Source organism: Myotis nattereri (assembly GCF_964212035.1).
Source record: "Myotis nattereri genome assembly, chromosome: 5".
Taxonomy (NCBI): domain Eukaryota; kingdom Metazoa; phylum Chordata; class Mammalia; order Chiroptera; family Vespertilionidae; genus Myotis; species Myotis nattereri.
The window spans coordinates 3,047,388-3,059,601 of record NC_138080.1 but is presented as its reverse complement, the minus strand read 5'-3'; the positions used below and the strand labels follow the sequence as shown (position 1 = coordinate 3,059,601).

Genomic DNA, 12,214 nt, shown 5'->3' with positions numbered 1-12,214 from the left:
ATATGAAACAAATCACCCATTTTCTGATCGTTCTTGATTGAATCACATATGTGAACACACATTAAACTTGTCACCTAAAAGATAATTTTCTAAAAGTTTCATTGTAACATCAACCAATTCAAAATAGTTAACTAAGATGGTAAAAGCATATAAGCCAACAGTTCATATTTACATTTATGATCACATCACCATCACACTAGAGCAGTGGTTCTCAACCTTCCAATGCCGCGACCCTTTAATACAGTTCCTCATGTTGTGGTGACCCCCAACCATAAGATTATTTTCGTTGCTACTTCATGACTGTAATGTTGCTACTGTTATGAATCGTCATATAAATATCTGATATGCAGGATGTATTTTCACTGTTAAAAATTGAACATAATTAAAGCATCGTGATTAATCACAAAAACAATATGTAATTATAGATGTGTTTTCCGATGGTCTTAGGCGGCCCCTGTGAAAGGGTCGTTCGACCCGCAAAGGGGTCGGGACCCACAGGTTGAGAACCGCTGCTCTGGAGTGAGAAGAGCCGCAGCGGGAGGCAGTGAGAAGCGAAAGCCCCTCCCGGCCTGGGCTCTGAGGAAGTTGTTAGCCTGACTGGGGCAGCTCCAGAGAGTTCCAACGAACCTCCTTCCCTGGGAAAGAACACTTAGTTCTGAAAACCGGCCGCTGCATGTGTGCCCGAGAGTGCAAAACTAAAAGGGGGGAGAAGGAAAGGCGGAGATACCCCGGGGAGAGAGAGGTGCGTTGCCAGACTCCGCACCACGTCGCTGGTCAGGTCCGAGTGCTCGGAGTCCCAGACCAGGCCGATGGTGACGATCTCCGGGCAGTTCATCAGGACGCGGCGGATCTTTATTTTCTGGCCACAGTTACTCTAAAGAAAAACACAAAAGGCAAGTTTAGGAATTACTGCAACAGACATACCACAGGTGGCGCCTTATATAGTCTGCATGATGCAGTCACACTCTTAACATGCATTGCCAATTTATTCTTTAGCATATTAAAATAAACGTCTAACAAACTATTTCTCTTAATTATTGATTAAACAGGGAAGTTTATTTTAAATCAAAGTGCTTTTCTTCCGTATTTTTGTAACTATGTTAAAACAAGAATTCAGTCAAAAAAAATCAGAAATAGAATCCCTGAAATGATTAATAATAGTGCATCAGAAAAGAATACCATTTGTAAAGTTCAAAGAAAAAAAAAAGAAACTGTCTTTAGTGAAATGATAGATTTCTGAACTTAAAAAAAATTTTACATATGCTACTTTAAATCCTTCCAATTTTGAGTGTTTAAAGAACTAGTACTGAGATAAACAGCTCACATGGCATAGTTTATGCATAAACTATGGCATATATATAAAATAACATTGCAAAAACAAATTCTTAAAAGTAACTTCATAGACAATTAAATGACATAGTAACTTCTGGATGTCTCCTTTAAGCGCACACACAGAAACCACTGAGCGCCCCAACTGTGCTTACGGGACACTTGCGATAGTCATCCGTGGTGTTCGCTGCTTGCAACAATTCCGCAAACATTTCGGGCCTCACACGCTCATGCCTGTCCATCATTCTTCCAACTTCGTTGCTACAAAAGAAAGGAGCAGTCCCAAATCTGGCCTATGTATGAAATTATGTATGAAAAATACCAAGTTATCAAATATATGCAGGATCACTTTTTCTGTCTTAAAACATGATTTTGTATAAAAAATTAACCATAAATTTCCATAAAGTGAAAACCATGAAATTTGGCAAGTATGTGATAAAAAATCAGGTCAAGAATGGAATAGCACAGGAAGTATAGCACCGTTTGGAACTACACGAACGAGGTGAGATGCTCTCTGTCTAAAGGTAGCTGTAAGTCAAATACCTGTTTTACATTATGACTTGGATTATGGCAGCAGTTACTGGGGGTGTGGGTACAGACTCGGATCTAACAGGCTGTGGGCAGGCTCCCTCTCTGGCCCAAGGCTCCCAGGGGCAGTTCCTTCCAGCTGAGAGCAGGCTGCCCACTGGGAAGGCCGCCAGAGCCACGTGGGCGGCGCGCCTCCCGCTCCCCTCGGGCACGCTCGCCATGTCATCGGGGCCGAGGTGCCTGCCACTTTCTATGCGGCCTCCCCTGGAGTCACCTTTTACATACACGCATCAGGTCTCTTTAGGCAAGTATTTAAGCATTTCCAAGAGACTGCAATGTGGCTCAAGTACCCTTCCTCTCCATTCCAGACGCCATGGCTCTATTTGATGTGAGTGTCCCAGGGCAGGACATACTGACAGGTCAGCGGTAAACAGCATACAATACTCAGCCACAGCTAAAGCACCCTCCTCCTCAAGCACCTCACCATGCACAGAGAGCACAAACGCTGACAGTTCATCAGACCCGGCTGTCGGGGGAGTGGACAACCAAAAACTGAATCGGAAATGAAACCCACCTGGCTTTCAATCTTAATTGATCTATGTATCAGATCAACCTTATTAAACCTATTTCCTCATCAACGAAACAGTATTGTTGTAAAGATTAAAGTGACAATTTATGGAAAGCCTGGAACACAGTAAGCATTCAGTAAGTGATCTCCAATCCTCAATGCCCACAAAGGAGACTATCAGAATTCAGTCTGGGCTCTTGCGACCTGGGGCGCGGGCCAGGGCGCACGGACGGAGAGCTAGCTGGTATGGCCTCGGCGACTGCGCAGGGACGCGTGAGCACAGGAGCTGCCAAGCGAAGGCTTACCGCCCTCCCTCTGTGCGGCACTCCTGTTCCAAACCCCCCTACGCTTCATGCACAGAGAACAAACCAGCTGCAAATGATTCAAGTTCAGGGAATGTTTCTCTAAACCGACATCCCCCCAACTCTGTACAGACAAGCAAGATGCTAAACACACACAAGTAACCCAGGTGCTACTGCCCAACAGCGTTTAGGAACGGCTGTGCTGCACCCACAGGAGGAGGGCTAAGGGGCGGAGGATGAGGAGCGCCGCCTCACTGCGGGAGGAGACGCTGTGGCCTGAGTAACCAGCGACGGATCTGACTGAGGTCAGCGACCCCCGTTGGCTTCGGCACTAAAACACCTGCAGCATCTGTGACCTTAGTCAGTGTTTGCACACACACAGCACATAGCATTCTCTCCACTGCCTGCTGGGAGTGTTCAAGGGATGGTGGTTGTGTGAAGTCTGGGGATACTTCTGGGTCCCTAACTAGTACTGTTTCCTGGGCAGGCAGAGCAGAGCAGGCGGGCAAGCCAGGAAATTCCTATCCCAGGTGATGGTGAGGCCTCCAGGCCACAGACCTATTGAGGATTGTGTTCACTGTTTCCTTTCTTTCCTGCTTACCCCGCTTCCATCACACGGGGGCACACGCGGGGCTCACAGGGGACACGGCCACTACAAAGGTCACACCTGCCGAAGTCAGGGAGTCATGTGCAGCTCCCTGACCACTCGCTTGTCGTTTTTTAAAAACATAATTTTGTTGATTTTTAGAGAGAGGAAGGAGGAGAGAGAGAAACATCGATGTGAAAGCAGATCAGTGATCGGCTGCCTCCTGCACGCCCACCATGGGGAATCGAGCCCACACATGTGCCCTGCCCAGGAATCGAACCAGCACCCTCTCGGTGCTTGGGACAATGCCCAACCACTGAGCCACACGGCCAGGCTGTTGGTCATTTCCAGCCCTCCTGCACAGCTCCAAAGACTTGCTCTAGATGTGAACAGGCATGCATTTGACTCATGTTTTGCACATTTCACTAAGTGGTGGGTGCATCTGGCTAACTCAGAAACACCCGACTGAGACAGACACCACTGAGTACTTCCGATGGTCGCAGCCCGAGTCCCAGACAGAGAGCAGATACTCACGGGTGCGGTGGGCTTACAAAGTAAATGCTCGCTGGGCCTCGCTGTGCTATTAAAGCTTTGGTGAAGGTGCTTTCCGGTTCTTACCACAGGGCTGTCGTCGAAATGTACCGCACGAATTCTGTGAAAGGCAGAGGGTCTGATGAGGCCCCACAGCTACGACACACGCACTGCGGCAGAAACAGACGCTTAATGCACGGCTCGTGGAACACAAACGGCATCTAAGGAGCGAGGTCGGCGCCTCACCTGCTCGTACAGCGTCATGGCGAACTTCTGGTGCGTGACGCAGCACTTGGAGGTGCACATGTCCGCGTCCCGGCTGGGCACGATGTGGAAGTGGATCCTCTCCAAGATATTTTCCTGGTTCAAAAGCAGAAGACACGTGAGTGGTGAATCTGGCAGAGACATTTCCCTTTATACAGCCCTTTATAACCTCACGGACTTAAGCCTTTTACAGTTTCCCAGGCTGGACTAGGAGTGCCCTACTCATTGCCAGCTTTCCTGCTAATGACACCTCGAGTGTTGGTCAACTGTTCACCACCTGTGGCGTGAGCTTAAGACGATCAAATAAAAAGAAACATTCATTTCATAAATTTAATGAAAAAAACAATGTATGGGTTTTTTTATTTGTTTGTTTTAAATATATTTTATTGATTTTTACAGAGAGGAAGGGAGAGAGATAGAGTTAGAAACATCGATGAGAGAGAAACATCCATCAGCTGCCTCCTGCACATCTCCTACTGGGGATATGCCTGCAACCAAGGTACATGCCCTTGACCGGAATTGAACCTGGGACCTTTCAGTCCGCAGGCCGGTGCTCTATCCAGTGAGCCAAACCGGTTTCGGCAATGTATGGTTTTAATAAAGATTTTAAAAATCTTTTTAAAAATCAAGTTATGGTAGCTGACATCTAGGACTTAATACCAGGGAACAGTTTCCTATGTTTCCTGTTAATTAAGAAACACAATCCTACGTGGCTCACATGGACAGTCCACGTAACTCACGTCCACAGGATGGTCCATGCAATGATAACACCTGCAACTCACCACGCAGGGGTGTGCTCCCCACAGGCTCATGGGACAGCTCAGGTCTAACATCACCAAGACCTTTACTTTAACAAATGACCCTCTTTTCTCAAAGAGTAAATAATGGATCCCTTCAACCACCTTGAAAACAGTTATCAAGCCTGGACTGCTAGGTCTCCATGAGCTGTTATATCATGTGTTAGCACCTGTCAGTGAAGTGAACTACAGATCTCAGTACTGTGCCGTGTTTAGAGCATGGACCGATGATGAAGGTGAGAACCGTAAAAGCCCATTTCATGCTGTGAGTGCTGCTCTGGGCACTTAGTCACCGTGGCATGTGTGCTGAGCCCAGGCAAGGAGCTGAGAAGATGCTCTCTAAAGACAACAACAGAAACCCAAGGCACTACGGGGACCGTGACCCTGCCATGTCCAGCAGGCCCGACTGAGGCCACGCCTGGACAACTGAATACATCAGACACTGTGAGTATTCCGGGGCCCTGAGCAAAGCTGCGAAAGGGGACTGTGACCACTCACTAGCAGGGGCAGTCCAGGGGACGCAGAGCGAGGGCCTGCAGTTCAACTGAAGGGCCTTAGGTGTCAGGTGTCAGGAGAGAGTCTAGACTCGAGTCACAGAAGTATCAGGAGAGCAAGCATTAGACGGAAGAAAATGGTATTAACCAGGGCCATTAAAAAAAGACTATAAGGCCCTCGCTGGTGTGGCTCAGTGGAGAGAGCGTCAGCCTGCAGACGGAAGGGTCCCGGGTTCAATTCTGGCCAAGGACACATGCCCGGGTTGTGGGCTCCATCTCCAGTAGGGGGCATGCAGGAGGCAGCCAATCAACGATTCTCTCTCATCTGATGTTTCTCTCTCTCTCTCCCTCTCCCTTCCTCTCAGAAATCAATAAAAATATATTTTTAAAAAATCAGACTGTAAGGGGCCAGGCTGAAAGGCCACTAGGCAGGAGGCGTCGCTGGAGCCTGTGGCAGGAGGGGGGACAGGAAAACGTGAGAAAGGAGACGCTACAAGGGCCCTGAGGAAGCACGGGGAGTGGGGGGGGGGGGGGGTGCTGACTGGATCCAAGGAAGGAAGCAGCAGCTGTGTCTCACATACAGGCAGCGTCTCTCACTGACACACCGAGGAAGGTGCAGAGGGCCCGTGACGGAGCACGGAGCACGGGACACTCTGCTCATCCACGTAGCGACAGTCCCAGGCCTCCCCCCGCCGGGCCTCTCCACCTGCCATGGGGTGCGTGCCTGCCCTGCTGCCCCGAGTCACTGCCCACTAGATGGGCACCCCGGCTGTGCGCACCTGCAGGCCCAGGGGGCGGGGCGCCGGCTGAAGTGATGTCTTCAATTGAATGAACCTTTTTGCTCCAACAAATACATTTTGAAATACCCTAGTCCCGTGGTCGGCAAACTGCGGCTCACGAGCCACATGCGGCTCTTTGGCCCCTTGAGTGTGGCCACAAAGTTTCGATCGCACTGTACGTGCGCGCCCCCACGTGGTATTTTGTGGAAGAGCCACACTCAAGGGGCCGCAGTTTGCCGACCACTGCCCTAGTCCCTAACACTCAGTAAAACTTGGAGCATCACCAAGGGCAAAGCCAGAGGTGCACGGAGCCCGACTGAGCTGCGAGGGCTCTGACGCTCCGCGCTGTGACCGTGTCACTGGGTGCGAGCCGGCAGTGAGGGGACAGACGCGAGCTCGGGCAGGAGGCTCCCAGTCCTTACAAAGCACTCGGCCGCGTCGTCCATGAGGCCCAGCTGGAACCGCTGCTCGTCCCGGAAGCTCTCGGCCAGGGCGCGCCGCACGTTGTCCGACGGGAGGGCCTTTTCCCGGCTGTGTTGAAACTGAGCAAACATGGTCTGCGAACCACAAGCACAGGCGTGAGCGCAATGCCAACAACTGCAAACACGCCCCTATCTCACTCCGACACGGTGACACCAACGCTACCCACGGAAACCAACACTAAGTCTTCTGCCCTGAACCCACAGAAAAGCCCCGTGCGGAGACGGCTGCCCAGCCTCTCCACCGAGCGCCGCGTGCAGGAGAACCGGGCAGGCTGCTCGGGCCCGGCCTGGATTCTCCCGGCTGCGTGTGCCTGAGTGAGGCCCGCGTTCCACTGCTCCCCGCTGATTCTGAAGTTCTGAATCGAAAGTGTACCATCGGAATTAAAATTATGTTAACCAAGAACAAACATCTAATCACACGAAAAACAGCAGGAACTCAGTAGTGTTAATAACCCGAACGGTGTGGCTCAGTGGTTGAGCGTCGACCTATGAACCAGGAGCTCACAGTTCGATTCCCAGTCAGGGCACATGCCCGGGTTGCAGGCTTGATCCCCGGTGTGGGGTGTGCAGGAGGCAGTCGATCCATGATTCTCATCACTGATGTTTCTCTCTCTCTCTCCCTCTCCCTTCCTCTCTCTAAAATAGATTTTTTAAAAAAGTGTTGATAAAATCTTAGATTCCAGGACAGGATTTCAATAACATAAAAGAGTTGCTTAATCTATTCAGTGGTTCTCAACCTTCCTAATGCGGTGACTCTTTAATACAGTTCCTCATGCTGTGGTGACCCCCAACCATAAAATTATTTTCGTTGCTACTTCATAAGTGTAATTTTGCTACTGTTATGAATTATAATGTAAACATCTGATATGCAGGATGTATTTTCAGGGGTCGCGACCCACAGGTTGAGAACTGCTGATTCTATATGGACTCCCTGCTTCTGCCTTGTATCTCTTCTCTTTATTCTCATTCCTGTAGCCAAGTCCAGTCCAAACACAGCATCCAGTTAAAACAGATGGCATCACCCTCTATGCCAGGGACCCCAACTCCTGGCATCACGCACGGGAAAAGCCGAGGTCCTCACAGAGGCCGGGAAGGCCCTCCATGCCCCGCCTCCTGTGCGTTACGTATCACTCCATGGTGAGCGCGCCCCCCCACTCCCCCCGCCGTTACTGACAGTCGGCCTCGCTTAGGGCACAAATCTGAACTTGGGGACAGCTCAACCCTGATCTGGAGGAGGCCTGTGGCACAGCCTGGCGCTAGGAATGGACTCATCGAGTCCCTCACTGACGCCGGGCAGCTGCTGGTGGTGGGCTGTGGTGCCAGACTGGCTTCCTCCCTGGACCACAGCCCTCTGAGGATGACCACTTGCCAGATAGAGCCGGGCAGGAGCCTTGGCACCTTCTCCAGGCTCCTCGCCTCAGGCCTGCAGCATCCGCAGCCACATCCTATGTCCTGGATGGAGGTGCAGGCAGCCCACACTCAGGGACCAGACCCGTTTATAGGAGGGGCACAGAGGACTCCGCAGGCAGGCTGTGATCACTGCTCCCCACACCCGAGCTCCCAGGCACCCCAGACTGTGATCACTGCTCCCCACACCCAAGCTCCCGGGCACCCCAGGCTGTGATCACTGCTCCCCACACCCGAGCTCCCGGGCACCCCAGGCTGTGATCACTGCTCCCCACACCTGAGCTCCCGGGCACCCCAGGCTGTGATCACTGCTCCCCACACCCGAGCTCCCAGGCACCCCAGGCTGTGATCACTGCTCCCCACACGTGAGCTCCCGGGCACCCCAGGCTGTGATCACTGCTCCCCACACCCGAGCTCCCAGGCACCCCAGACTGTGATCACTGCTCCCCACACCCGAGCTCCCGGGCACCCCAGGCTGTGATCACTGCTCCCCACACCCGAGCTCCCGGGCACCCCAGGCTGTGATCACTGCTCCCCACACCTGAGCTCCCGGGCACCCCAGGCTGTGATCGCTGCTCCCCACACCCGAGCTCCCAGGCACCCCAGGCTGTGATCACTGCTCCCCACACGTGAGCTCCCGGGCACCCCAGGCTGTGATCGCTGCTCCCCACCTGAGCTCCCTGGGCACCAGAGCCCACACAGTGGCTGCAGCCAGGTCTCCAGGACCTTGTCATGCTAACGGCCCCTAGGGCCCTGCCCGCCTGAACGTCCAGTCCACTGTCACCTTTCAGGCCATAATTTAAATGCCGCTCTCCCAGCGAGGCTTCCTGCTACTCGACTCTATCCCCTTCCTGGTCCCCTGCCCTCATTTGCAGTTACTACCATCTGATATGCCTCCCCTCCCTAGAATAGATGCTCCATGAAAGCAGGGCTGAATCATTCTGTTCACTGCTGTTTCCCTGGCAACCAGAATTTAGGAGTTCAAAAACATTTTAAAACTAAGTTTCAAAATAATGTAAAAAGAGCATGTCAAACTCACAGCCCGTGGGCCACACATGGCCCACAATGAATATTTTTGCAGCCCAGCCAATGTAACAGTATGTAAGAAACGTTTCAATTAAAATTTCATGACTTAATTTTTACAATATCCTGCTATACATAATTATTAATAACGAACAATAACATTCACTAATGACTAATTACTATAATCTTGTTGCATTCATTTCCCTCACACGCCTTACACGCAGGCGCACCATTTCTCCCCACTAATCCTAGCAGCGAATATTTTAGCAGCCAATGGCCACGGCATTAGTCTTGGACTGACTTGCTTGGTGTGCAAAACAGGAAATATTTTGCTTTCGGAGAACAAGAAAAATAGGTTTATTTGCGTTACGCTTACTAATTTGTGCAGTATAGGTTTATTTGCGTTACGCTTACTAATTTGTGCAGTTATTCAGTGTCTGGTAAGCTAATGTTCAAGAAAAATATTAGTTTTTATTAAAATGTTCTGTTCTTTTATGTTAACGATGACTCATTTATTTCAGCCCTTTGTATTCAGCAAGTCTCTATTGAAATAAATCTATGTTTCCATGAAAATTGAAGCTTTTGTTTTTTTTGGCCCACATCAACTTAAACCTTGTTTATTTGGCCCATGGTAGCCTTTGAGTTTGACATGCTTGAAGTAAAAGGTAATGTTCCCAACAATTTCATACCCTGTAGAATATTAACTTAACTGTCCTTGTATAGAAGTGAAAAATGAAAACACAAACCCAAATAAATCATACTTTAAGAATTCATCCTCAGAATTATAAATCACTTGACAATGAACTTTAATTACAAGTGAGCTATCAAATATGGCAAATAAATCAAATAAACTGTCAAGTAAAAGTAAACACTTGGAGAGACAACCACGGCAGCCGTCGGAGCTCTGAGAGGTACCTTCAGCGCACAGAAGATGCAGGCCTCGCCCTGGCAGACGTGCCCCGTCAGGGCCCGCAGGCTCCTCCGGAATATGTCCAGCTGCCACAGCACCTGTGGCGAGAGCGGGAGAGGCGGTAAGGCTCGGCGAGAAGAGGTGGAAATGTCCTAGAAACTGCAAACCAGACGGCCTTTAACCTCCTGCACAACAGCAGACCCCCCCCTCCCCCCCGCTAAGACAGCACCAGCAGGAGCCGGCGAGGCCTCCGGCGCCCAGGGAGCCTGAGCAGCGTGGGCAGGCAGCGGAGGCCTCAGGCCAGGGCTCTATGAGCAGGACACGCGGTACTGCCGGGACTTGGCAGACACGACGGAGGAAGTGATCGTAATACTTGGAATGAAGTGAAATTCAGAGGAAACACAACTGGACTTGAGACCAGGGCGCAGCAAGTGGGTCAGAGCGGGTGAGCGAGAAGACAGGGTGAGCAGCGGCCGCCTCTCCCCCCACACTGAGGGGAGGGCGCCTGGCTTGGGACGGGGTGCAGCCGGTAGGAAGAGCAGTTAGAAATAACCCCAATACTTTGGCTACAACTATCCAGTCATCATTTGCTACTAAAAGACAGAGAAGGGGTGGGGGGGTGGGGGGGGACGGGACGACTGTACTTGTTTAAATAAATCAGTCCAGAACCTAAAGTCGGTCTGAGAAACTTGACATCGCTGCCGTGGGGCACCGTGGCTGCCTTGCCCGCAGGGCTCTTGGTAAGGGCCAAGCACTCAGCTACAACCTTTAAAGTGAGAGCGCAGTGCCAGGCAGAGCTGGCAGGCAAGGAGTGCCAACTGCCCTGCCGCTGTCATTCCCGCCACAGCCGCCAGTGTGTCGTACGTGCAGCCTCCACAGGAGGGACAGGAAAACCTGAAGATATATGGTCAGAGTTTCCCGATTTGGTTAAAATTATAAACCAGTTCTCAGCAAACCCACTACAAGACACACGACGAGGGCGATGCGGAAGTACCACACGACCACCGTGCCGCCCAGGGACAGAGAGGAGAGGATGTGGGCAGAGGGACAGGTAAGACGACAGCTTCTCATCAGAAACAACGTGAGCCAAAGAGAGGGAGCGAGAGCTGCACAGAACTGAAGAGAAAGCAGGCAACTCAGGCGCCTTTAGTGGTGAAAGCATCTTTCACCAACAAAACGAAGTTGAGGTTTCCCCGGACACACAAGAACTCCAGAACTCATGGCCGACAGCCTGGGCCACGGGAAACGCTGAGAGGTGCCAGCAGACGCCACGCGGGCTGCACGCAGGATGCCAGCACCAGCGAGGGCAGCTGCGTAGGACGTGCAGAGCCTCTTCATGGGAAGGTCACGGATGCTCATTTAAAAAGTGCATCCTATCGGGCACTTCTCCATTTCCTTTCCCTTGTGCGTGTCCTTGCTGGGATGTCTGAGCAGGCACGATGGGCTCATTTAACTAAGGGGCTAACTAACCAGTACCTGTCTTTCTACTCTGAGCTGTCAGGAGGGAAAAGTAGCAATGGAAAATATGTGAAAAGTGGTTTATTTTCAATAAATTCTTCGAAGGTACATTCTGAGGTCAACAGAGTAACAGCCCAACATTCTAAATCCTCTTTGGTAGTGGTCGGAAGGACACAAGATCCTACAAAAGCTGGGACTGGGAACAGAAACCATACCACACGCAAGGACATTTATCTAAGACAGAAAAGCGGGCTAACACATACTTGTTAATTACAAGAACTGCAACAAGGACAGAAGCAAAATGGACCAATGGACCAACCTCCAATTTAACAGAAACAGTGGAGCCCCAGTCATGAACCCACCCACAGAGGTGGGCTACGACACAGTGGGGGTGAGGAAGTTGGAACTGAGATTAAAACCCCAGCTCGTTTCGACACAGATGGCTTGCTTCCTTTTATGCTGTCTGTGGGGATCCTACTGGATTTCCTTTTAAAAAGTATGTGGATGTGTGTGCGTGTAGGGGGCACGGGAGGAAATTAGCTGATTCAAAAACTATTTTACTTTTTTGAGAAACATATTCTTAATTTACTAAGTAGTGACTATAAATCAAACGATATCTTCATATCGTAGTAATATATGATCCTGCTGAAAAAAATAATTCCTTTTGTTATAAGAACCGAAGTGCCCAGCCCACGTACTGCTGCCACCATTAAGTGAGACAAGGTCACTGCAGTCACTAACTCTATTCTTAACGTG

The 12,214-nt window shown here is 50.6% G+C and overlaps 1 protein-coding gene across 1 annotated transcript in view; it reads right to left on the bottom strand.

Moving 5' to 3' along the window:
* USP53 (ubiquitin specific peptidase 53) overlaps positions 1-12,214 on the bottom strand; it is a 37,603-nt gene that overhangs the window by 25,144 nt on the left and 245 nt on the right. Inside the window, 6 exon segments of the mRNA XM_081092203.1 lie at positions 728-874; positions 1,485-1,590; positions 3,932-4,036; positions 4,038-4,204; positions 6,601-6,735; positions 10,006-10,098. Coding sequence (XP_080948329.1) covers positions 728-874; positions 1,485-1,590; positions 3,932-4,036; positions 4,038-4,204; positions 6,601-6,735; positions 10,006-10,098 — 753 coding nt within the window.